The sequence below is a fragment of the Haemaphysalis longicornis genome, unplaced genomic scaffold, assembly GCF_048455015.1.
Source record: "Haemaphysalis longicornis isolate Haplotype H1 unplaced genomic scaffold, Haemaphysalis longicornis Haplotype H1 scaffold_6, whole genome shotgun sequence".
Taxonomy (NCBI): Eukaryota; Metazoa; Arthropoda; class Arachnida; order Ixodida; family Ixodidae; genus Haemaphysalis; species Haemaphysalis longicornis.
Window position 1 is genome coordinate 113867194 of NW_027526407.1, and position 27093 is coordinate 113894286.

General features: G+C 47.6%; 1 protein-coding gene across 1 annotated transcript in view; it reads left to right on the forward strand.

Annotated features, from left to right (window-relative positions):
• Positions 1 to 26314, forward strand: part of LOC144141124 (MYG1 exonuclease-like) — a 36686-nt gene extending 10372 nt beyond the window's left edge. Inside the window, exons 4-9 of the mRNA XM_077672650.1 lie at positions 1635 to 1865; positions 13144 to 13222; positions 15981 to 16103; positions 22542 to 22750; positions 24621 to 24832; positions 26248 to 26314. Coding sequence (XP_077528776.1) covers positions 1635 to 1865; positions 13144 to 13222; positions 15981 to 16103; positions 22542 to 22750; positions 24621 to 24786 — 808 coding nt within the window. The 3' untranslated portion in view covers positions 24787 to 24832; positions 26248 to 26314. The remainder of the gene's footprint in view (positions 1 to 1634; positions 1866 to 13143; positions 13223 to 15980; positions 16104 to 22541; positions 22751 to 24620; positions 24833 to 26247) is intronic.
• Positions 26315 to 27093: the final 779 nt, after the last annotated feature.

The window sequence follows — 27093 nt, forward strand, 5'->3', positions numbered from 1 at the left end:
CTCCTGTTTGGAGATAGGTGCCGCTAGCGTACGCATTCGCGTAAAGTCGACGGGAAAAAAAAACGATACCCTAGCTTGCTTTTAAATTTATTGCACGTTAATGTAGCATGAACGGAATGAAAAATGGCGGGAGGGGGGGGGGGGGGGGGGGTTCCTTGGCACTTAACGGAACTTAGCAGGGTTCCCTGGGGCCAACATGCTTGAGAACCCCTGCCTTACGGCATGTTTTTGCACTAAGAACAAACAGTTGCACTGGTCAACTCTAATCAGTTGTGCTGGTCAGCTCCAAAGTATGCTAAATCTTTGCAGCTGGGCCAGCTGATATTCATTGCTGTGTGCCACTGAAGCTTTGCTTCCCCCAAAACTACTAATTTCATTACTCGGTTTGGGGGTTCAAGGCACCAAAGCTACCCCCAGGCTCAGGTTGCCACCTGCCCGGTTTTTGACCGGCCCAACCATTTTTCTAGACAGCGGGCTGTTGCTAAAATCTGTACTTAAAACCGGCCGTCGTTGGCCGACTTTTTGGCCATCGTGCCATAATTACTTTTTTTTGGCATCTTATGAGCATCGGTTCAGCAACTACGACGATAAATATGCATGGACAGGCTGTGAAAAAACGCGAGCTGAGAAAATACATGGGTGAGCGTGGGCGAGAAGCGAAGAAGAGCTTTTAAAGGGACCCTGCAACATTGACCATCGACTACTCAGAATGTATTTTGGGGCAAAGTCTGTTGTCCCGGCAATATTCTCCTGCAAGAATTATGAAAATCCGTTCACTATCACCGAAACTATGTGCAATGAGAAATCGCTCATAATTGTTCCCTCTCAACTTGAAAGCTGTGACGAAAGCTGCGCACTCTCTGCTGGAGAAGGGGGTGTCTCGCGGCATTCTCTTCAGTGGACTTCGGTACATCACAGGCCGGGTAGTTTTCCCCTTTTCTCCGAAACATCGAGGGGTCAATTTCCGGTCTGGTGCCACAAAAAAGCAGACATGGCTGCCTGCTCACAAGTGGACGGTAGGGTGGTAGGGTGTTTTTGAAGCAGTAAACATTTGTTGTCGAGTGGTCTCGTTGAAAGGCGAGTATTGGGTTCGTCACCCAAACAGGTTCCGGCATAGAAGAGGTTGGTACACGGCGCCAATGACGGCGGGTCGTCACAGGAAATGCGAGCAATGAGCCGCAAAGTTGACCGGTGACAGCCAATAGGACAGCCACGGCCGCAATGACATTGTTTAGGCCATGCCAGGGGTGCATAATGAGAAGAACTGGAGAGAGCGTGGTTGGTTTTTCCACGTCTTTCACAGCGATTTGTGCGCTCACCGCTTCACGTGCACGTGTAATATTTGGCTAAAGTATTCCTGACGGTGTAATCTAAACGTCACACAGGTTTACTTGCACTGCTCAAAGAGTGTTGCAGGGTCCCTTTAATGGACGAAGTATGCGCGGTTGCTTTTCAGGGCAGCAGATTCAGAGCGATAATCAAAATCTCAGTAACTTTCAGTACAAATGTTATGCTGATTTCTCGATGGGATAACGCTACAATAAATGGGACAGCACAACTCCTTCAACACTAAGCCACTGTGGCAAGTTTCTTCAACAGCTGGGGCTGTGTCAAGCCTGTGCACGCTGCCGCAGGGGCTTTATGGAGACGATGCACTCCCTGGACGCCGCCAAGAAGTGGACCACCAAGCTGAGCAGTGCGGGGCTGGTGTACGTGCACCACGGCCGGGACGTGATCGCCCACACCTTGGGCTGGAAGCTGTCCGACCCCAGCGTGGAGGCCATCTACGACAAGGTGTACGAGAACTTCATGGAGGAGATCGACGCCATCGACAATGGCGTCAACATCTGCGACGGGGAGCCGCGGTGAGTAGTCGGCCAGTGGGCTTGGCCCAAAGTGCCTTAACCCTTTCATTCTCAGGTGTTTGTGGCTGTGACGCGCCCCCGGTGTCGGCTTGGTTTCCAAAATGTGAGGGAAGAAACGTAGTGATTTATTTGACTATGATAGCGTCCAGAACGTAACACGTCAAAAGGTGGTGAGAAATCGCCTTCCAGATATTTTCAGTTTGCCGTGCACGCTTCCGGGACGACGACCCCACCGTGTCAACATTAGAATCTGACGCTGTGGAACTCGCACCCCTTCCTTGGTTAAGAAAGTCTCAGAATGCGAATCTGGGCTCGGCTCGTATTCGGGTCGGAATCAAAGAACCATCGCTCCTGTCCACAGTCGAAGGCCCCGGCGGTCGGCCATACGAAGGTAATCACGTGCATGGAGGGGGCACTTTCAGCAGCCTACACAACGCACAGAAGTGAGCGAGCGAAAGCCGCGATTGAGTCATGTTTCGGTCTATTGGAGAGGCAACAGCGTGCTGGGCTAACCTGGTGCGCCGCAGCAGACGCAGTAACAGAATAAAAAAAGATCCCAGAAACCCATTGCAGATGGCACAACAACCCTTGCACCCGTAATCGCACGCGTGCCTCATGGTCACTCATCCCGACAGAGTAAGAGTACAGAGCGACCAAGCCCCCCCCCCCCACAACGAAGGGTGGGGGCAGTCGCTTCGTACTTTTTAATATACTGTCGCAGAGAGCTAGCGAGTGAAAATACAAGCTACTTGAAAGATTCAACAGATGGCATGACTAGTCCAGGCGCACCCGCTTTGTGCTATGGTGCGAATTTCTGAACACACTGTGGAGGACGTACATCAGTGACAGCAAAAAGGTTAAACACCTCGGAGTAGCGCAAACTCGACGTGGACACAGTAAGAAGTGGTCTGTCTACAGCCTTGTTCTTGCATCCATGTCAAGGTTGCGCTACTGCGAGGTGTTCAAGAACCGCTGCCAAATACCGTATTTATTCAAACATCAGTTGAGTTTTTTAAATGCAGAACATTTCAGTAACTCACGATGTCACCCGCATTGACGTCTGTAGTCCGCACCCCTCCCTACTATATAAAAAAAAAATGCTATCCGGCGCCCGGTTTCGATCCCTCGACCCTGCGGGTGGAACGCAATGTACATGGTGCTCTACCCACTGCGCCACAAAGCCGACACAGAATGGGACGCTACGAACGTGCCTTATATCGTTGACTCATTCAAATTACTGCTGAGGAGCGCTCTCTCGTCAGCAGTTGCCACAAGTGCAACAACATTAACGTAACGCAAACTACTTAACTTCATGCGCCCCCGGAAATGCTCTGCATTTGATCGTGCCCCTCGCGAGGGGGATGTTTCACTGCGTCTTCTCTCGGTCGCGGGACCCGTGGCGCCATCTGGCGGAGGCGCGGCACAACTCGTAGCACTTTGAAAAGATGCGGCGCCAGCCAGCTGTGTGTGTGCGTGCCGCACTTGTACAAATGGCGAGTGCATTGGTTTTTCTTTAATGCCGGTCTTCAACACAACACAGAAACACAAAACAAACTTTTTTTTTTTTCCCCAAAATTTGTAGTCTCATGTCTCAAAGTCATACCCAGCCTTATATTCGAAGCTCAGTATATATATCATCATCTTTCCGTCAGAGCACATACCTAGATAGGGAGAGATTGCCCATACACATATATATACATATATATTGTCACAGACTTTGGCCAGCATCTGGAGAAACTTACACGGAGCATAACCCCATATCCATGTGGCCAATCTCTCCCTATCTGGGTATGTGCTCCAACGGAAAGACGCTGGTCGATGGCCAACGAAATGAAGAGAAGGTAGACAAAGTCAGAGCTCCCGCTGGACTGGGTTCGCGCCATCAATCAACCCACCTCTGTCCCGGTGGCTACGGTGTCTTTTGTAAATACACCTTCTTCCTGACAATCTATCTCTGCATTGTGACAATATATATATATATATATATATATATATATATCAGGGTGTCGAACCGGAACCGAACCGAACCGAAAACCGGAACTGAACCGGTATTTTTGCCGGAACTGAACCCGAACCCGAACCGTTATTTTTTGAGCACGCTGAACCCGAACCGGAACTGAACCGAAAAAAGAAATAACGGTTACCGGTTCATGCCGAAACGGTTCGACCCTCCGTTCTTGATATTGCACAGTCAATGCAATTCATCTCTTTTTTCTTTCACGTACCATAAACCTCGTAAACGCTCGCGCACATTCCACGCCAGACAGTTGAACACTATCACGCTCTATGAAACAATGTAGCAATGGTCTGTTACTGCTAAAACCGCGAGCATAGTGCAAGCTGACCGAACGAAATTTCATAATCGGCAGCTTGCAGGGGATATAAAACGACTTTGCCCTTCCCTAGCTACGACTTTATCGGACCAGTCAGGCTGCAGGAGTGCTCCACTGCGCAACAGCGAAAGCACACACCCGATGTGAGCAAACATTTTGCATTTCATAATTTGTTTAAAAGGTCTGACACCTGGAAATTGTTAATACTTGACAAGTGTGACCGCAGGAGCTGCTGAGTGGCTAAGCCGTTTGCTGCTGACCACAAGTGGCCTCGATCTCCCTTCCACACGACCGTTATTCTGAAGTAGATGGAAATCGAGAACGTCGGTGGATCGAGATTTTGATCCACGTTTAATATCACCAGCTGGATAAAATAAGTCTGCTGGCCTGCAACATAGCTGCGCCTCGAAACAGAGATATAGCGCGGGGCATCAAATGCGCCAGTTTTTTTTTAATGTGTTTACAGGGAAAACAACAAAAAGGAAAAGGCGAATCACGTTGTTTTAAAATATTAAGCAAAAAGTAAGTAAACCGGAATATGTAAAAAAAAACCTCTAAAACGTGGACATTGCTCTATACCTTTCTTTGCCCTGCCTTTCACAACCAAACGTGTCATCAATGCGAAGGAAGTGATTTCCATGGTCAGTTTTTGGGGACAGTACAGTGGACAAGTTCCGTTTTTTACAGATAAAAATAACAACAGAAATGTCAGGGAAAACTGTTAAGGTGCGCACTTAATCCCTTGGCAAGAAACTGCAGCCCTCGACCTTGTCTTGGAAGCAGAAACAGTAACAAAGCAGATGACACGTGCAGAAAGGTAGGCTGGTACCTCACACTGTCCTATTCGCCCAGCGATCATGTTTTCTGCTTGTTCTGCAGTTTTGTCTCTTGCAGATCTGCTTTTTTCGAAGGTGCACTTGTACTGACTGCCCAACTCGCTACATTACTTCTACTGCTATTCGTTCCGGAGGGGAGTAGTGCTGTGAGCGAATTAAAGAGCGCCTAACCAAAAAAGTTCCATCTCATACTCCGCGCGTCAAATTTCCCTTTCATTTTGTAACAGCATAATCTGTTATAAGATTCCGCAATGTAGCACACGGAACGATGGCCGAGGTCAGGCGGTACGATGACATACAGATTGTAATGCGCGCATCCGGTATAGCTATCGCAAAAAGAATTGCAGTGGTTAGAGCAATAATGCAGTGACTGAGCGTTAACTACTTTTAACAAAAGTGTGGCTAACACATTCGATAAGGTGACAGCTAACAAATTATTCAGGGTGACCAAATAATCTAATTCATTAGTAGTATTTATGTGCCTGTTGTAGCATTTTTCTGTTTTGTTAGAAATATAAAAAATGTGCGCCATTGGTATTAGGCACGCACTGGCATTTGAACGAACCAGTACGCAGGCCTAAATTTAAGGCTTCAAGGTTAGCGTGATGGGCGGTTTAATAGTGACGATTGCGATTTCAATAAAAAAGGAAAGGGCAGAAAATATATCCCACCGTCATTTCCTTGGCGGTGGCCTTATGAATAGTCGCTAGGACAACATAAAGTCTGAGCGAGAAAGTAGGTGGTGAATCGTCGCCGCTTCATCTTTTTTTCTAATATATCGTGATTGTTTAAAGTTTGCTTTGCAATTGCGCCACTGCCTTTGGGGAACAGCAGCATTTTGAATTTTTGTTTGTGTTTTGATTTGACTGTCGTTTTAAACTACTAAGTGATTTTTTTTAATTTCAGTGATAATTCAACTCATCGAACCGGTTCGCGAACCGGTTCAAGCTCCCGAACCGGTTCGCGAACCGGTTCGGTACGTGATTTTGTCGAACCGGAACTGAACCGGAATGAAATTATTTCACCCGAACCCGAACCGTAACCGAACCGGTATTTTTTTCGGTTCGACACCCTGATATATATATATATATATATATATATATATATATATATATATATATATATATATATATATATATATATATATATATATATATATATATAAGGGTTGGCAGTCAAGAAAACCTCGGAAAGCCAAGGGGAGGTTGTGTTGGTTCATAGAAACAAATGAAGAATTTTTCGAGTCAGAAAGAAAGTGGTGAAAAAATGCCTGCCGGGTGGGAACCGAACCCACGACCTCCGAGTCACGGCCCGGTGGTTAAAAAGAAGGTCCCCTTCACCCCGAGTAGTCCGAGTGGCGCTGGCTACCACCCCCAAGCGCAGGAAACAAAAAACACCTGAACATAAATACCCCAGAAAGTGGTGGGGAAACAGCCCCGCCGGTAGCGTAGTGGTTATCGCACCAGACCGGTATTCTGGAGGTCATGGGTTTAGTTCCTACCCGGTGGGCATTTTTTCACCACTTTCTTTCTGACTCAAAAAATAAAAAAAAATCTTCATCTGTTTCTATGAACCACCGCAACCTCCCCTTTGCTTTCCGAGGTTTTCTTGACTGCCAACCCTTATTTTCTGTCTTATTTCACGGAGCCCCTCATTTCCCATTTTCTGATTCGCTATATAGTATTTATTCGAATATAGGTCGACCTTTTTTTTCCGAAAATGTGCTTAAAAATTGAGGGTCGACCTATAATCGTGACCGAAGAACCTCGACCTATAGTCGTGATCAAAAATAGCGGGCGCAACGAGCGATCCGTTTCTCCGTCGCGCCCGGCGCTCCTCAATTTGAGGCGGCAGCGCGGAGCATCTAGAACGAAGACAGGCAAGAAAATAAAGTAAAAAATAACAAAACAATCAGCGTAAGAAAACCACCCACAGTCACTGCCGGCTATCGCGCATTACCTGCGGCCGAACCGGACACGAGCGAGCTTACGTACTGGCTAGAGAGCCAGATTGGCTTGGCTTGGTGTCTTTGGCTTGGCTAGGTGACTTTCGCCACCTAGCGTAGCCACCTCGTGAACGGAACGGCGTTGCCTGCTTTGCTCGCTGTCTCTACTATCTCCCGTTCTCCGTTTCATGCGCTTTGTGTTTGCTTCGTTGTGATGTCCGCACACAACGTTTTTCTCGTGCGCATTTCGCGATGTCACGTCGGACTTTAAGCGGCGGGTGATCCTGTTTGCTGAGAACTTGAACAACTGCGCCGCTCAGCGAGAGTTAGTCGTTAATGAAAAGCTGATCAGGGGATGGCGGAAACAGCGGGACGAACTTTTTGCTTGTAGGGGACTGCGTCGTGCGTTTCGTGGTGGGAGGCACGATGCTCTCGAGAAAAAACTCCGGCTGCACGTGGAAGAGAAGCGTGCGAAAGGACACCGAGTGTCCTGCGAAGATATTCAGACCAAAGCTCAACAGTTAGCGCTGCGAGGCGGGATTGGCCGTTCAGCCTTCAAAGCCAGTCGGGGGCGGGGGTGGGTAATGAACTGCGGCGCATGCGGCGCAAGTTCCGACGACGACGCATTGTGTGGCTCCGACCAGTGAGGTGACCGCGTTGTAAATAAATGGGAGTTTTAAAAAGTTTCCTCAAGTTTTTTTCTTAAAAGTATGGGTCGACCTATAATCGAATATATTATTTTTTTTTTCGGCGACTTCAATTTTTAGGGGGTCGACCTATATTCGTGCTCGACCTATTTTCGAATAAATACGGTATATATATAATATATATATAAGTTAAGAGAAAAGGTTCCTGGCTATGAGGTTTGCTTTAGACCGGCCCCCGGTCGAAACGTTAGAATAAATGTTGTTATGTTTTTCAGTTTGACTTCTTTATCGTAATATATATATAATATATATATAATATATATATAATATATATATAATATATACAGTCGAATCCCGCTACAACGAAATTGACGGGACGTGCGAAAAATTTCGTTTAAGCGAAAATTTGTTGAGGCGAAATCTGCCCCAACACAGCACGGAAGGGCAAGAAAAATAGCACGGTGTAGTTCCGCATCATTGGCAGCATAATACAATGTTTAGAAAAAGGAGTGACGTGCAGTAACATCGTGTTTAGTCAGATAACAAACATACCAATGGTTATCTTTCTTTACCAGCACGCAAAGAGCGCGATACTGAGGAGAAACCCGCCGCGGTGGCTCAGTGGCTAAGGCGTTGCGCTGCTGAGCACAAGGTTGCGGGTTCGATTCCCGGCCGCGGCGGCCGCTTTTCTGATGGAGGCGAAAAGCAAAAACGCCCGTGTGTACGAGATTTCGGTGCACGTTAAAGATCCCCAGGTGGTCAAAATTAATCCGGAGCCCTCCACTACGGCGCACCTCATCGCCTGCGCTGCGTCGGTGCGTTAAACCGTGCAATCAGAATCAGATACTGAGGAGAAGGGGAGTGGGGGAGTGGTGATGAAATGAAGAAATGCAGGCGCAAAGCGTATTGCTGTACAACAAGGCGTTTTTTGTTTTGGGTGGCAGTGTGGGCGCACCGCCCATGTTTTGGGTGAAACTAAGTGTCCTGAATGTATAAAAAGTTACAGATAGCTGGCGCTATGCTTATTTTATTTTAAAATAATTGTTCAAACCCAGCCCAAATCATCAAAAATTTCGTTGAAGCGAAAGCAAGCCAGACAAATGGGTCGTTGTGGCGAGAGCTTTGTTGCATTGACTTCTATGGCTAGCTGACGGGGACTTGGAAATATTTCGTTGAAGCGGAAATTTCGTTGAAGCGGACTTCGTTGTAGCGAGATTAGACTGTGTATATATATATATATATATATATATATATATATATATATATATATATAAATTACTATTCGCTCCGTTGTAAGTGAGGCGTTTATTGGTTTTATGGCTTGTACATAGTTCATTTGTCGATTTCATTGCCATTTCCCATACCTCCCATATTCATTCCTTTCTCTTTTTGTCCCCAGTAGCCTCCCCCCAGTGGGAAGTAGCAGGCCCAAGATCGCTTCCTCAGGCCGACCTCTTCTCCTTTTCCATAAACATTTTCTCTCTCTCTCTCTCTTTCTCTCTTACTCTCCAGACTGCACCCTCACCTTATAATCGCGACCACCTTATAATCGAATAAATACGGTAGTAGCCCGATTGTCAATTTTTCCAAAGTGCCTTCTGCGGAACGTGGTGGCTGAACTGGGGTGTCTCAAAACTCAACTTCGACGGGAATTCAAAGTTGCCACTCTCTAGGAGGGAGGGTAATATCCCCGAGGCTGTGTGTAAGCAACTCTGTTAACGTTTATCTACAGGCAGGGTGTTTTCTAATAAGGAGAACTGTCAATTATTTGGGACTACAGGAAGTCTGGAAGAAATTGGGGAATTCCGTCATTTTCCTCTCTAAGTCGGGGAGAATGAATGTTCCGATTGGAGGGAAGAATGTGGGTGGGGTCTTATGTCTGAGACTCAACTGGCAAGGCTCTGATGGCTATAGTGATTCGTGTTTTTAGCGTGTGTGCCTAGCGGGTGCTGACCGTTTCTTTATATTCGCTCCTGCACCCACACGAGTGGCTGTCCTCTTCCTTATGACATTGAGATGCTCCATATTTGCTCGTGTAGCACGTGCACCTTGTTCCCGAATCTGAGTTCAGATCATGACATCACCTAGCTTCTTGTCCGGAACAAAAACTACAGGGCACGCGTAGCCTCGGAGCAGATCACAGATTAGGCGGCGTTCTGGGAAGCCTTCATTAAACACCCCGTCTCACCCCAATCAGCCCTTCGCAGCGTGGATGGACGCCATCCTTGTTGAAGTCAAAGCTCAAACTCAAACGAAGTTCTCGAGGATGGCTTGGTGGGCTAGTTGGTGGGGCATCAGGAAGGGGTTAACAGCGCACCAAGACGACGACACGCAAGGAAGAGAAGACAGGATATGCGGTGAACTACAATTGATTTTTTTATTCCGCCAAGGAAGGCATATAAACCAAGACACATCCAATAACGAGGCCTAACAAATATGACGTAAAAACTCTTGCACCCGGCCTTCTATGCGTGTTGCTCCAGATACGGTTTTTCTTTTTCTCAGAGCGCAACGGATGGCATGCTGATGCAGTTTTCATCAAGATGGTCAATCTCGAGAGGTTCCTGCCGCGTCACCATGCCATCTGTTGCGCTCTGAGAAAAAGAAAAACCGTATCTGGAGCAACGAGCGTAGAAGGCCGGGCGTGAGGTTAGAGATTTCACGTCATATTTGTTGGGCCTTGTTATTGGATGTGTCTTGCTTTATATGTCCTCCTTGGCGAAATGAAAAAATCAATTGTAGTTCAGCGCTTGTCCTGTCTTCTCTTCCTTGCGTGTCGTCGTCTTTGTGCGCAGTTGCTAAGCAAAGAGAATTGGCTCCGGATACGCGACAGTTTGCAAGGGACATTAATCACCCGCGAGACACGGCACTTGCTTTGCCACCTCATGGACCCCGTCAAAGGCAAAGGGGAGTCAAGCAGAAGCATGGCCCGTCAACATCGACAAAATCAACCGTCTCGTACACAAAGCCCTCAAGCAGGCACTCGGTTTACCTTTTATAGTATGTCCTCAACAAAACTACTTCAAATGGACCTTCGTAATACCACACAGTGGAACCTCAGTTATATGCCACAGGGATTTCCAACAACCCGGATATGACGCACCGGTTGAGTCCCGGCGAAGTGCCGATAGAAATAATGTATCGAAAACCTCGGTCATCCAACGCGATTTCATGCCTTACCCATGTTCTCCAATGGCCCACATGAAGCGCACGACCGATCGGCGGACGATACGAAAGTGCTGCGGGCCTGTTCTGTGGATCTTGAAGGAGCCATGGAGAGAAAACACAACTTCGTCTAATTTGAAAGAACTAGGCTTCAGTATCTCGCTCAGCTACATTACAGCCACAAAAGATGTTTTTTAACGAAAAAAAAAGCAAGAAGTATTTAAAAACTTTCAAATTTTGCGCCACAGTGACGTGTTATGAGCAAGAATGACGTCATACGGGCCAACAATCGGACTCACCGCGGACTCCACGAGAAGCAGTCCGGCATTCGATTTTCCCATGTATCCCTAAGGCTTCGGGGAATCCTCGGACTACCCGCGGACTTTCCGCGGTGAGTCCGAGAGTGTAAATCGAAGAGCCCCAATAAAACACAATTTTCAGTGCGTTAACTGAACTGAAGCCAATTTTCCACAACTTTTCTATGACGTCACGGAACCTTGTTTGTGCGATTGGCAGCCGCCTAACTGACCTGTTGCGAGGACACTTGACTGGATGTCTGTAATGGGGCCTCTAGTTCCATTTGACCGCATCACTTGAATGCTAACGTGCAGTTAACGCACTGAAAATTATGTTTCATTGTTGGCCCGTATGACGTCGTTCTTGCTCATACGTGTGACGCAAAATTTGAAAGTTTTTAAATACTTCTTGCTTTTTTTTTTTCGTTAAAAACACCTTTTGTGGCTGTAATGGAGCTGAGTGAGATACTGAAGCCTAGTTCTTTCAAATTAAACGAAGTTATATTTTCTCTTCATGGCTCCTTTAATGCCAACAAGAAGCCTGAAGCCAAGCGCATGAGCGAATTTATGCCAGCCGTTCCGATGGGGGCTATACTGACACAGCTTGTGACGACGACAACCAGAGCATGGTGAACTTACAAAAATGCCCTTATAGCCTGCACGTCACTCCGGACATCTTCCGTGAAGGATGCAGAAGAACTGGCCGTTGCCCTGGCGATCACGCGATGCTCTGCAAGGACTGTAATCACAGACTCCCGAGCAGATTGCTAGAGATTTTTGTCGGGATGAGTGGCTCCTCCCATGGCACTCCGGGAGCTCCAGAGACATCACCCAAAACATCGCTTCACCTAATTGACAGAGTAGCAATTTCGCCCATCAGCAGGCTTGAGATCTCCCTCATCGAGCTACTGAGTTTCCGGTAGTTTCCACACGTCTCCCGACCTATCGAGAAATTACCCAGTATTACAAGACTAAAAGGCAGACACTCCCAGGCCCTCACACATCACTTGGCAGAAATTAGGAAATTAGACCGAGCCAAATTAAAACAGGCACTTTAGCACACCTCGTCCTCGTAGGAATGCATTTATGGTTCCCGACACAGTGCGCAGCTGAATGCAAATTCTGTAATCAATTAAGCATGCTCCACTGTATCATTGTGGATTGCAAGGAAAACCCCGATCTGCCGCCCCTTCCAAATGCCCTTTCCCCTGAACAGTGGGAGGGGCTGTTGACTAGTGGCATCCTGGAGGACCAATCACCCTTTGCAACGCGGGCTACGGCGGCGTGGTCTGAACATGGCTTCGTGAACTGAGGATACACTCCTGCCTTTACAGCTCAAAGCGTAAGGGTTCCGGCTAGTTGGTAATTCATTGTCAACACAGCGCGAAAAAATACCAGGGACAAACGAAGACAACAAACAAGCACTGAACAAGAGCGCTGAATTTACAGCTCAATATATTTGCTATCTCTCTCGCGCTCTGTATCTCAGTCACACTTTCTCCCTCTCTCCATTTGTCGCTCTGTCTCTCTCACTCTCTATCTCCCTCCCTTGCTCACTCTCTATTTGTAGCTCTCTCTCTCCCATAGGCGTGCGCACAGGGGGGGCGGCCGCCCCCCCTAATTATCTGAAGGGGGGCGCCAAATTGGCCCATATTTTGCCAATGTAACACATTAAAGTAAAAATTTCTGCTCAGAAATATTTTGTATGTGTTGCAATTGCATCGCATTGAAATAAAAATTTTATAACCATCCCTCTTTGCACTGCGTTCGGACCGCTAGGCCTTCAGTGGGAAGAGGTCTGGAGTTGCTGTAAAGGAGGAGGAGGAGGAGGGAGGGGGGGGGGGGAGGGGGGGGGGGGGCGCAGCGGTAAGACTTTGCTCCCTCTAATCGAGAACTCTGCGCACGCCAATGCTCTCTCCCTCTCTCTAGTTTCCGAAATCCTGCCGCATGTTTGGACTGCCCTTGTTTCACAGACAAAGCCATTACCCATTCGTTTTGTTACTGTGGCACACTTGGCCACAAGCGTTAACAGCAGCCCTCGTGACACTTGTTGCAGTTACCGGATCGGGACAAACCTGAGCTCGCGAGTGGCCCACCTCAACCCTCCCTGGAACGAGCCCGACCCCAAGCCAGACGTAAGTGCAATCCGTGTCCCAGCATGTGCTGAAGAAGGCGAACGAGCGGGTGGTTTTCGGGGGTATGACGACTGCCGGTTACTTTTGAAAGCGGGCACTATACGTCCTGCAGTGCTTTCTTCGTGTTTACCTGCAAACTGAGAAATTCACCGTACTAGCGAACATTAACACAGAGACAAAGGTAAAAGGGAGACGAAATGCACGCCAGAACTTCAACTCAGTTTGTGCAGCAGAAACGCAGAAAATGTCTATGTGTACATGAAACGTGGAAAGGGTTAAAACACGGTAAAAGCAAACAAATTAGTATCGCACACGTCACACCTGCTCATATCACAAAGCCACATCACAGTGCCGGCCGATATCGCACAGCGTACGTTAAGCCTACACGTGTATGTGGCTATCACCCCTCGCCCGTGCGCAACCTGCTCCCCCTCTCCAAAAAAAATGATTTCCTTTGCGGACAGCACCAAGGACGGTGAACTGACGCACCTTTCCCCTGCTCTGCCTATCATGAAGGCCTCAAAAATTTCTCGTTCTATTTCCGAGGAAGCCCTGTACGAGATGCGCGTCTGTGAGAAACCTTTGTGTCTGTGTTAAAGGAGCCATGAAGAGAAAATACAACTTCGTTTATTTTAAAGAACTAGGATTCAGTATCTCACTCAGCTCCATTACAGCCACAAAAGATGTTTTTTTAATGAAAAAAAAAGCAAGAAGTATTTAAAAACTTTCAAATTTTGTGCCACATTGACGTGTTATGATCAAGAATGACGTCGTATGGGCCAACAATAAAACATAATTTTCAGTGCGTTAACTGCACGTTAGCATTCAAGTGATGCGGTCAAATGGAACTAGAGGCCCCATTACAGACGTCCAGTCATGTGTCGTCGCGACAGGTCAGTTAGGCGGCCGCCAATCGCACAAACAAGGTTCCGTGACGTCACAGAAAAGTTGCGGGAAATCGGCTAGGGGGTCGCGACTGCTTCACACGTTTTCTTTAATAGCTCCGTTATTTGTTCGGAGATTGCGATGATATTGGCATCATTGTTATCGGGCCTAAGCAGTCTTTCTAATAAACCCAACTTGTATTTTGTCTTCATGGCTCCTGTAATGTTCACTAGTACGATGAATTCCGTAGTTAGCAACCAACTCGCTCAACTTAGCACCTTCGTTACCTGCTAACGTGGCCTCGTGAATACAGATGCCATTGTTATAACTATGCCTGTGCTTACTGTGTCAAAAGCAAACTCAAAGGAGCTGATGGCCCAGTCCGCATAGTTCTGGTTCAAAGCTAACACTTCGCGATCACTAATGTGAAGGGTGAAATTGACCATTTCTTAGGGAAGCTCGAGCAACTGGTGCAAAAAAGAAAAAAAAATAGAAGAAGCCCTCGATATCCGCTTGACAAGAAATGTCCTGTGGAACAAAAAAAAATGCAGCAACAAACATAAATTCCTGAGTAATGGTTCGGAAGGAACTGCGCAACGTTCACATGCATGCACGCTGCTGCACAAGAATTTGAGGCCGGTATCCACCTAGTGCACACGTTGTATTTAATACATAATGTCTCGTATCTAACGTTACAGGTACAGTAGCCGACCAATTTTTTTCTGACCTGGAAGGGAACGAAAAATAGTCCGAATAAAAGAGCAGTCCGGAAAAATGTGTGAGCCATTACTCTCTTATGGGACAACTGGCAGTTCCTCAGGAAAGTCCGGAATATCCAGCAAGCCCGAATTTTTGGAGTCTGACGAAACGGTCGGCTGCTCTAGTAATATTCCCAAATAGCTTCTGTGAAGGGTACGTCATGCCTCAATTTAAAAATTGTTTCTGACGGGAGCGTGTAACGTGTTAGCACTGAGACCGCTGCATAATGAAAATGTGCAGCCGTTACATCAAGATTTTTTTTCATGCCTCTTCTAAATGCCGTATATATATATAAACCAGAAAAAAGGCACAAGTTTAGAGTAAGGCAAAATTTTTCAACCGTTTAATCAAAGAAAACGGCTTCGTTCATCCTGCCGCCGATAAGGTACCCTTGTCAGCATTGCAGGGAAGCACTTTGCCACCCTCCCACTGGTCCTGAATTCATTGTAGAGGGCACGTTTCGACGACGCTTTCAGTGGAGCATCCCTAGTATCATTCAACGCCATTCAAACTAATTTTTCTTATTTTTTATTTTTATTTTTTAACATGCCTAATTGAGTGACAGCCGTTAAAGATCCCCAGGTGGTCGAAATTAATCCGGAGCCCTCCACTACGGCGCGCCTCATCGCCTGTGTTGCGTTGGCGCGTTTAACCCCTACAATCAATCAATTGAGTGACAGCGTCTGGCGGCGGCATGCCATCATCCTGTGTTGACGTAAAACAAAGTTTTGTGTCGCTCAAATTTAACAAGCCGTAAAATTAGTTCTAAGCAATGTGTCAAAACCCCCTTCCTATAGTGCATTCACCAGTGTCCGTACTATTGGAAAATATGAAGATTACAGTTTTATGGCCAACACTGTTTTGTATGTTGTTCCTCCAAAAAAGGCTCATTATCTCTGATTACCTTTGGAACTGATTGATTTACTCAAAAAATGGTGAAATGTTTGAAATCATTGGGGGAAAAGCAGCAAGACTGGCACGTTTATTCATACAGTTCTTTTAAAAATTAACCGAAATTGTTTTAAGACCCACGTCCCCCCTTAACGTCGGTTGGTGCAGCGAAAAGCGGCGTGCCCTTGCTGGCTTCCTCCCCCTCTTTCGTTCCCGGCTGCAGGAGCAGTTTGGCAAAGCCATGCGGCTGGCAGGCGAGGAGTTCCTCGAGCGGGTGCGCTTCTACGCCACCAGCTGGCTGCCTGCCCGTGACCTGGTCCTGTCAGCGCTGCAAAAGCGCCACAAGGTGAGGGGGGCCACCAGCCGGGCATTGCAGACACAGCTGCCCACCCACGACGCTGGAGGGAGGCGCCTTTTCATTGTACAATTTCTGTTTAGCGCATTTCTTCTTTGAAGGGGCTTTGTTGTTTGCTTTATTTGCTTTATTCGAAAGATTTCGTGATTTGTGATGCCCCCAGCGCTTGTCCAGAAGCAAGTTAGAATTTAGAAGTTGGAATTTCAATTCTCCTGCCAAATCGTGTGCTTTCGTGATGTCTGCAAATGATGTCATATGTGCTGGGGCGCCTTGTTTGCTGTTAGTCAATCTAGATGGCGCCACCATACCACGATGGACTGTTTTCTTCCTTTGTTTCTGACCGTATTTGTACCTGGCTTTTTTTTAAACATTCTGTTCGCTCGACAAATATGGTCACGTAAGACACCATCGCTTACGCCAATCGGCCAGTGTCATCTGAGACAACCCCAAAGCGCCACAGTACGAGCAGCAGTGCGCTTCGGTACTTCTATGATTACGTGTGTGCTTTCGTAACTTCCATTATTTATCTCACCATTGTTAATACTATAAACAGAATTTGCCCTAAATGTAAGCGCGAATAGCTCGTTCGGCAAGCTTATAGGCCCTACCTTATTTGTGTTTGCTTTTGCCGGCCTCAGCCACTCGCACAGCTGGGCACATATGACATCATACGTTCTGCTGCGGGAAATGAGCTAGTGGGTCGCACGGCCATTCTCTTTTTTTCTAATTACAGTTAAACCTGGATGTAACGAACCTCCATGTAACGAATTCCTGGATTTAACAAATTTTTTCCAATCCCCAACTCCATCTCCATAGAAGTCCATGTATTTGTGACCTCCACGTAACGAAGGTGTTGCGGTAATCGACCTGAATGTAACGAATTCACGGCACTGATCATTTATGATTTTGAGCCGTAACACTACTAAAAATTTGTAAATACAACGCGCAAGTTCTATATAATAGGGGAAAAAATATGGGGCAAGATGGCGGGTAGAACGCATACGATTGCAGCAAGCAAGTGCGTGCCATCCATGCGAGCATCGATGTTTTGTGACGTCTGGTGGCGCTGCCGTGCCGAACGGGCGAGCGCACTCTGGTTAGGCTGGTCCGGTAGGTGTTCTGTTGTTAGGCGTAGCCCGTTGCCTACAGCAAAGGTCTTGGATGCGCTGGACGTGCTGCGCCGTCACGTCGGCTCGCAGGATGATGCGGAAGCTTTGGAGGAGTTCGTTTCTCTGGACCGCCGCGTTGCGTCGTCTTTGACGCGAAACACACAGGCGAAAATAACGCAGTTTTTTTGTGTTAAATAAACATTTGAGGTAAGTTGCGCTAAATCGGCATCTGCCGCATGTTTTTTTTGGTGTTCGTGATGATTTCCCTGGTGTTTACTTGAAAACTGCATGTAACGAAAACCTGGATGTAACGAAAATTTGCGAACTTTTTTCAATTTCGTTACATCCAGGTTTAACTGTATGTAGCTTATTTGAGCGAAGTTAATGTTAAAAGTGGTTCCAGCATGATTCTAACCAGGCAATCTTTCAAATGAACCAAACTTGTGTTTTGTCTGCATGGCCCCTTTAAAAGTCTTTCTTGGGCTAGTTGAACACAGAAATTTTGGTCTGTCTGTCTGTCTGTCTGTCTCCATTCAGCGGTCCTGTCAAAGTTAATGCAGAAGTTGAACGATGCGCTTATATACCCACAGACATTTTATACCCACAAACAAATTTTATATCTACAATCAGAATGAAAAACTGCCTATGTCCCCCAATTTTTATCGTCATAACTGTGAAAATAAACTTTTTGATCAAAGACCCATGTGCCTCCTTAAAGGAGCCATGAAGAGAAAACATAAGTTTGGTTCATTCGAAAGATTGCCTCGTTAGAACCATAACGACACCACTTATAACGCAAACTTCGCTCAAATAAGCTACATAATTAGGAAAAAAGGAAATGACCATGCGACCCACCAGCTCATTTTCCGCAACAGAACCTGTGATGTCACTTGGAAATGCTCTGCGATTGGCGGAGGCCGGCAAAAGCAAACGCATGTTAGGCAGGGCTTACAGTTTGCATAGCGAGCTAAATGCCCGTGAAACATACTGCACATTCTTTTTATGACAAAGAACGGTGGAGTAAACGGTTGAAGTTCCGAACGAACACGCAAGCGTGTGCGCCAATGCGTACTAAACTACCGCCTGGCCGAGCTCGACATCTCGCCGTCGCGCAGATGAATTTTCGGGTTCGAGGCGCTCTGACCTTGGGGGGAAAAATGCCGTAAACACCGCGCATTGACGCTCGTATCTTTCTGGTCGAAGCAGAGAGCTCGCGCGAACGGCTTTCCATACACGACACCGGCCAACTGGCATAAGCGATACTGCTACTGAAATTGAACTACAGTGTAGACCGCTTATAACGTATGTCGCGGGAGCCGCAAAAATCCGCACTATAAGCGGTACCGCACTATAACCAAAACACGCGCGAATTCAACCACATCGCCACCCATCTCTCAAGTCAACCTATATTTATCATCACTCAAACGCACAGCACTTAAAAACGAAGGCACGGTCTATATTTCGTATTATGTTTCACATCAGCCGCTGCTGCAGGGCAAAAGCGCAGTCTCACAAACGGCGAGCGCGGCTTTAACTTCCGTTGTGTTTGTTTTGAAAGACCATGGCTGCGTTTTTAGCGTCTATGAACAGACGCCGCAAGACGTGATAAAAACGCCCGCGGGATTTTTTTTTTTTTTTACCCCACCTTGCCGAAGGCGGCAGCTTATCAGCGCAACGTACTGGTGGTGGAAATCTTCGGCTTCGCGCGGCTCGAATGTTCGGAAAGGGAAAGAGCGGTGGCTTATCTGCAACAACGTTCTAAAGCGTGAACCGCGTGGTAGATTTGGTATCGCGAAAACGTGCAGTGCACGCCAGCGCGGATACAACTGGCGTTGTGTGGGCGGCGCGGTAAGAGGCGGCAACATGGCGTCGGCACTGGCCGTGAAGCGGTGCAGGCAGTTCCAGTTCTAACCGCTCGCTGAAATGCCGCACGGGGCGCAAGCAAAGATGCTCATGCAAGAAAAGAGCTAATAATGTGGGCGAAAAGTGGAATATAAACTGCCATCCACGCTGCTTGTGAAAGCGCCCATCAAAAAATACCGCGGTGGTAAGCCTAAACATCTCTGGCGCGGCTAGCCGGCTCGGAGCGGAGCGCTTCGAATCTCCCGCCATTAGGTACGCGTCTCCCCATTGGTGCAAGTCGTCAGGCTCCTCCCACTGCCACGCGAAGAAGCCACCGCGAGCGCGGAATCGCCGACACGAGCACGAAAAAAAAAAAAAAAACCCAAAAAAAAACTCGCGCGCTACGCCGATGTGAACGATTCGTGCGCGAAAACGGACCATGCGGTTCACGATAAATAAAATCAACTTGCTGCGCGCGGATGGGGAGTCTGTCGCTATCTTCCGAGGTGCATTAAGCAAGGACAGTTGTGGTTATCAGGTACGCACGAACTAAAGGGTGCCTATTTTTTTTTCTTTGGGTGTCTACGTTAGAGGAGGGGCAAGGGGTGCACGCTGCATCAGATGGCCGATTTCATCCTTTCTTTTTCTTTTGCTACCCTAAAATGATGCCTCAGCTGCGCCGGTAGATAAGCAGACCCGCCGAAAAACCGCACTATAAACGGTATTGTGCTTCGGCCAACCGCATCTTAAGCGGTATGCTTATGCATTGAGTTCTATGGGAGGCAAACCGGTGGTCGCAAAAACCCGCGTTATATCCGGTCCCGCACTATAAGCGGTTACGTTATAAATGGTCTACACTGTATTATTAACCGTAATAAAAATACGGCACATACGTACCAGTCTGTATTCGTCCGTCGCGACGGGGCTGACGAGGCAGCGGTGCCGACGGCAGGGCGTTCGTCTGTTGTGGCTATCGCGGAATGGTCGCTTTCCCGTCCACCGCGTATCCCACAACTCTTGCCGCTCGTGCACTTAGAAGCATTGAGCGTTCAAGTGGTGTGAGGTTGTTAAATGCAAGCCCGAGCTCCTCGGCGAGAGTTTTGTTCTCCGGATCAGGCGAATCCATGACTAGGGCTGCGGGTGCACTAGGTTTTACTAGTATTTTTAAAATGGCCGCCGTCTCGGTGGACTCCTGCGTGTGGGTGCTATATGGAGTCGACATACTAAGTATCTGTTTCATGGACCGGCTCTATGACGCCATTGTACACGTCACGGAATGTTCAATTTTAGTGGGAGATTTAAAATTTTGGCTTCAATTGCCTTATTTCTCAGTGAATAGAGCATCATTTGCTTCCGGGAAAGCGCTTGGGGTACTATGAAACACCTAATCTTTTGAATAAAACAAACTTTTGTTTTCTCTTCATGGCTCCTTTAAAAAAAATGTGCGCCAACTTTGAGTCAAGCATACAAAGCCCACCGACGATGGAATCTTTTTTGCAAGGCCTTGCTTGCATGTGAATAGAAATTTTTTTACCTCTGTTTCGTCTTTTTCATTTTTTGCGCAACCGGCTTGCAACAATTATCAGTTATAGCGATGGGATTTCCTTGTCATTTGGATGTTGTTATAAGTGGACTAGACTGGAATACCCTCCTGCTTGAGGGCCTTTAGGTGTATTTTGAATGGGTAAATAACTGAAGGGTCTAGCACCAAGTCGTCAGTCAGACTTTCTTTTTCACGGGCGTCTTTGGAGGCGTGCTTAGGCGCAGCCCGTGAGGTCACAGTGTCGAGAGCAAGCCTCGAGCTCGTTACTTGCCTGCGGTCACCGTGACCAGCGGCAATCAGGTTTGACACCCACAGAAGAGTCCAGTGGGCTCCATTCTGGGACGAGGAGGAAAGAGGGGCTAGGTGCTGGACAGCTTGTTTGTGCAACGATAAACACACGCGGGATAAGAATGGGGTGAAGTGCATTCGGCAGGCATTCTGAGATAATGAATGTCAGCCTACCATTATCACTGAAGAAGAAAGTGTATGACAGCTGCGTCTTACCGGTACTCACCTACGGGGCAGAAACTTGGAGGCTCACTGAGAGGGTTTAACTTGAATTGAGGATGACTCAGCGAGCAATGGAACGGAAGATGATAGGTGTCACATTAAGGGACAAGAAGAGAGCGGAGTGGGTCAGGGAGCAAACGCGTGTTAAGGACATATTGGTAGAAATTAAGAAGAAGAAATGGATGTGGGCGGGGCATGTAATGCGGAAGCACCAGAGTGGACCCCTAGAGAAGGCAAGCGCGGCAGGGGGCGGCAGAAAGTTGGGTGGGCAGATGACAGCAATAAGTTGGCGGGGATAAATAGGTTGCAGTTAGCGGTGGACCGGGATAATTGGAGATCTGTGGGAGAGGCCCTTGCCCTGCAGTGGGCGTAGATTGGCTGATGATGATGGTGGTGGTGGTGATGATAATGATGAACACACGCACACTTGCAGCCTGTGCGGGGAAACACGCTTGGCTGTTGTCACCCAAGTTTGCCACCCCCATCATCCTGTCCGAGTCGGTCTGCCTGTCTCCGGAGGACAACACCCATGCTTCGTTCACAGTAGGCACACACTCACTGTGTCGTGGGCACAAGCTAAGTCTAGCAAGATACACGTGCGCTCATGACACACGTGCAACATTAACAGACAAGTGAGATCTACCGCAAATCTATACACCAATGTATTCAATGACCCCCCATTTTACGCTATCGTGGGAGCTGTGAAAATCCACTCTTATGAACCTGCCTCTCAAGCCCTGCTTACTTACCATCAGTCAAACTGACGCCATTTAAAAACACAAGCACAGTGTTCATTTTGAGTCTCTTTTTTTATCATCTGCTGCACGGTTTTTAAAAATCAAGAACGGGGCTTCAACTTCATTTCTTCTTGTTTTGAGCGAGCATGTTTGCTGTTGCTTGGTCTTCGAAAGGAAAGATGCCAGAGTGGCAGAACCCGGCCTGTACTCCCAGTGCAGATTGACAGGAACCACGAGCCTTTGTCACGATGGGGTGTTTTTTTGAGTACGCGACAGGCACTTGCATACTGGCGGAATGTTCTGGTTGAGAGAATTCATGCATGGTGGGCCACCAGAGAACGTGGTTGTAGTTATTGTGTGACTTCAAGCGAAGTGTGCATACGGAATGGCTTTTTATGCTTTTTTTTTTCTCCTGTAGCCCTGTTGAACAGCTGATTCCTCTTTTTATTTTGCATAATGTTTATTTTATTTTTATTTTTTTTACCCAGCTCTGAAATAGCGCACCAACTGCCTTATTGATGTCAACCAAGAGAGGGGAAAGAACGGTCCCCTGCGGCACACTTTGGCCTCCAACAGGGGCGGGGGCAATTGTGTGCCGCCAACTCAAGGAGCAAAACCTTGCTGCCTAATCTCGAGCGTTGCAGTTGGTCGAGCGCTTGTGCGTGCGCGTTTGTTTCGTGCCATGCAGGTCGGTGGTGGCGATGGGGAGACGGCAAAGGGGGTTGGCAGCAGCGTGGTGACCCTGTCGCAAGGGGGCTGCCCCTGGAAAGAGCACCTGCTGGCCCTGGAGGAAGAGCTGGACATCGCCGGGGAGGTCAAGTTTGTCCTCTACCAGGACCAGGCAGGCAGCTGGCGCGTCCAGGGGGTGCCCCGTACCAGCGGGTCGTTTGAATGCCGGTGAGCGAGGGGGCTGTGCTCCACCCTGTTCGGCGCTCTCCCCGGGAATTTTTGAAAGGTGGACATCTTCAAAAAGTTCCTCGAAAAGACCGCAAGAAAGGGCCACGAAAATAATTACCCAATGATAAGTAATAAAGCAAACAGACTGGCCTTTCACAACGGGAGCCACGGTCTCCAGCTATCGTAGACCGGCGGGAAGATCATAGCAGCATAGGACGGCTATCTTGGATCCGTCAATGGCTTACCTCCAACAAAATGGGCACTGCACATATTCTTGCCCACTTTGTGGCAGCTGCCATTTGGTTCCATTGGCACTGTGTAAAAAAAAACAATTTACACTTGTCTTCAGCACACAGACGTACTAGGACGAAAAGGTCAACAACCACTTCCTTTACCACACAGCGTATCCATTACGTTCCCTGGTCCTGAAACATGGCCATGTTGAAAGCAGAAAAAACTTTGTTCCCGGCAAGCAGTTAGAATTAGAATGCTCGCAACTCACGACGCAACAGTTTATTTTGGTTTTATGTGTGATGTCGTGCTGAAATGTGCTGCGAGGAATTTTGAATTTGGGATGTTTCTGCAACTGACGACAACTTTTCCCTGGCCGTCACCCAAACGAGTGATGTCCACCGTGGTCGCTAAATCCAAATTCTTCCGTTTTGTTTCGCGACCATGGCTCCAAAGACATGCCGCTGCAAACAAAACGAACATGCATTATGCTATAGCGACCACCACGCTTCACTGGTCTCCATGTCAGTAGAGCACGCAACGCTAGGTCGCAACGCCTCCCCTCAGTTTCCCCTTTTCCTTTCGCATCCCGTCACACCCTGCATTCTTGTGATCGTGAGGCTAGCGCATTGAGCAGGTGTTGAAGGCATAGAGTTTCTTAGTAAGTCTTGAGGGCAACCCAAGCGATGTGGCGTGCGAGAAGTTATCATCATCATTGCCCACAACTCCATCAGGAGAAGCGTATTTGCAGAGGCACTTGCGTAGCAGCATTTTAAATATGGAATGGGACAGTGGACGAGAGTTCGATACACGCATACAAAAGTGCTATACTTTTAAGTGCAGAGTACTTTAGGGCCGCTCCTTGTCGTCATAGCTCACTTGCTGGACCCAAGTAAAGCCACACGGCGTTCCATTGTCGCGGCGTAACCCAGAGGCTTCGAAAGCCAAGCAGTTTATGCAGTCATAAGCGTTCGAAACTCGTTAACCGCTGGAACTTGTCCTACATCTCCCTGTTGTTTAGCGAAGAGAAAACTGTAGGTACATTTGAGTGAAAATATACGTAATTAACCACCAGCACTCACGTTCATTTAGTAAGGAACACTCATCGGGTTGGTTTTTACGATAGTAGTAAGCGACAAAAAGTGGCAGTGCAATGCCCGCACGTGCGGGAGGAAAGAAAAGCAAGCACAAAAAGAACAGAACTCCCGCTGGTGCAGTTTCAGGCAGGGGGCACGCGAGCACTGCGAAGGCGGGAAATTTGAATTGCACTGGGTGGTAGCAGTGAGCGGATAACTGTGGTACAGCCCATTACGGTGAATCACTGCTCTGCACTTCCGACAGCTTTCACGTTGATTGGAACGGCTTTAATTTTTTATTGCATAGGATTTCCACGGAAATGTTTTGACTGCTCGATATATGCGATAATTACATATGTCCAGGTTCAGCGTATCTGGGATCGACTGTATTGCAAAGAATGGTGGCCTTAAGACCTTCCGAAAAGGCAGTTGAAGTTACGGGGGAGTCGGGTAGCCGATGCCATTCCCTCATCGCTCCAGGAAAGAAACTGAGCCTGAAGCAGCGACTGTAGGGCATTGAAGGTGAGATTGAGTGCGTGCCGTGACGGAGCCTTGTGGTGCAGGGTGTTCCTGCCCGAGGAGTGGCGGGGCCTGCGAGACGAGCAGCTGTGCCAGGTGGCGGGCATCGAGGACTGCATCTTTGTCCACGCCAGCGGCTTCATCGGGGGCCACCAGACCAGGGAGGGCGCCGCCCAGATGGCCCTGCACACCCTCAAGGCCACCGCCTAGGACAACCACCACCCGGGTGACGGGGGGGCCTCAGACGCTCGGCCAGGTGATGTGCGGCGTTTGCCAAGCAAAAGTTTGTCTGTGTAACCACTGAACGCCACTGTCAATGCCGTTCCAAGCGAACGACATTAGCTATAACTAACATTCGCTTTGCCCATGCAGGTCCACGCTGCAAAGGGAATGTCATTTGATAGTGGTAGTAGTGACGGTTAGGTAACTCGCACAATTGCAGTGTAATAGTGTAAATGCATCCATAATGTTTTTATACGCTCTAATAGTTTGAAAGCAAAACAAATTGGCTTCTTTTTAAGCAAGAAAGAGAGCATTCCTGTTCAGTAGAACGGAAAGTTGAGCTAGTTGGGTCTGATTCATAATTAGAGCGCAGAGCACTATATTTAAAGCACTGTATCAGTCAAACCAAACGCTGCTTTAATGTGAGGCAGCGTGAGCATGAGATTTCCACAAAAGGAACGCCGAACTACATTGTAAAGCCTGCAAAGGGAGCCAGCCAGCTTGTGGGAGCGCGAGAGCAGAAAATGTGCACAAAGATGACACGTGTCGACTCATCATGGAAGCCTACAGATACGGAAATCAGGAGACACGTGCGTCGCCCTGGCAAAGCCAGGAACGTTTGGCGTTACCAGCAGTTATTAGTGGTTTCCGAATACTCGAAACTTCAAAAACCTTGTGAGCAGTGTTTGCTATTCAATTCAATTCCAAGCATGCACCGTTTTACCATTTGAACTCTCCGAAGTGTTCAATTGTTTATAATTCAACAAGTTACGGAGCAAAAGTTGGCTCTACCGCTTGGCATGGCCTGTGTGGCTGGCTTGCTTGCACGACGCCCGAGCAGTGCAAGAAAAGCTTAAAGTAGAAACTAATATAAACCATATGCGTAATCTGGCTCGGTTTCGACAAAAAAAAAAAAAAACTACCATTTAAGGAATGAAGAACTTTGGGTGTTCTCTAGGGCTCGTTTGAAATACCGGGAAAGAGTGGTTACCAATACTCTGCCCCCTCATTTAAATGCATTTGAGTGTGCTGATCTTGATGTGTACACATGTTCGAAGCCTCAACAATGTGCCATGCGCAGCAAAATGTCTGGTCAGCCTTTTTTTGTGTCTTTTATTTGCTTTCTTGTTTGCTTATTTTTGTGCACCCATTGAAGATAATGGGAATTACGTGTGGTGCAAAGAAATGCATTACTGGAAGCCGTTTATTGTTTATTTTCCTGGTTTTCGGTGTTATAACCGCGTTCGCCTTGTCACGACGCTGCTGTTGAGTAGAAAGAAGACTGCGGCCTTGTCCAGCTGTCTACTGCAGCTTTTTTTTCACCACTCCTTTTTCTTCTGTCCGTATTTATGAAGCAGAGAAAGTTGTAACACAAATAAATTTAGTTTTAGGTTTAAATTTGTGCTAAGTTGCTAATTGCTCTTGTTTTCTTTTCTTTCTCTTTTTTAGGTGATGCCACGGGACAAGGCAGAGGGTTGAATTTGTAAAAAAATAAATTTTATGTATCTGTGTTCAACCCAACACGTGTCAGAAACCTTTGCTGGCAGAGCTACAGGCTTTGCCTGCGTGCATGCATACGGTGAGCATGCATGATCAAATATACGGGGCACGCATGGAGCGCCTGTATTTTTTCGAGACCTGGTCACTCAAGCCACTGCGCGATACATACCATAATGGAATTTTTAACCAAGAACGGACGCCTTAGTGCGAGTAACGGAATTGTTGTTTGGACAGAATGGGTACTTTGCGTAAAATTCCGAGTTACATGATGGAAACAGCGCAAGGGATATAAGACGAGAAAAGCTGACAAGGACAGGCGCTGGCTGACGACTAAATTTTATTGGAAGAACGAGCGAAATATATATGAAAAAGCAAGAGCGCAAGCAAAGCAAGAAAGGCAAACAAAGGTTAGAAAAAGATAATCAAACAGAGGTGTCGCCCACCGCAGCCACGCCGCCCAAATAACTTATCACTTCTCCATGCAGCGCGATTGACGACATGCTTACGCACAAGTCCTTCATTTTGTAGATCGTGAACGCCTCCGCAACTTCACGTGTGCGTTGATCCGGGTACCCGGTCACAATCGAGGCATGGTCGAGCTTAGACGAGCAGCTATGTTTTCCACAATGAGTAGCGAGGTAGGTCCCCTGGAATGTCTTGAGCGAATTGGCATGCTCGCGTAGGAAATCGTTGATGCAACGCCCCGCGTCTGCCCTATGTAGGACTTCTCGCAGTGCAGTGGGATGTTGTACACCGCAGAGAGACTGCATTTCGTGTAGGGCCAATGTCCCAAGC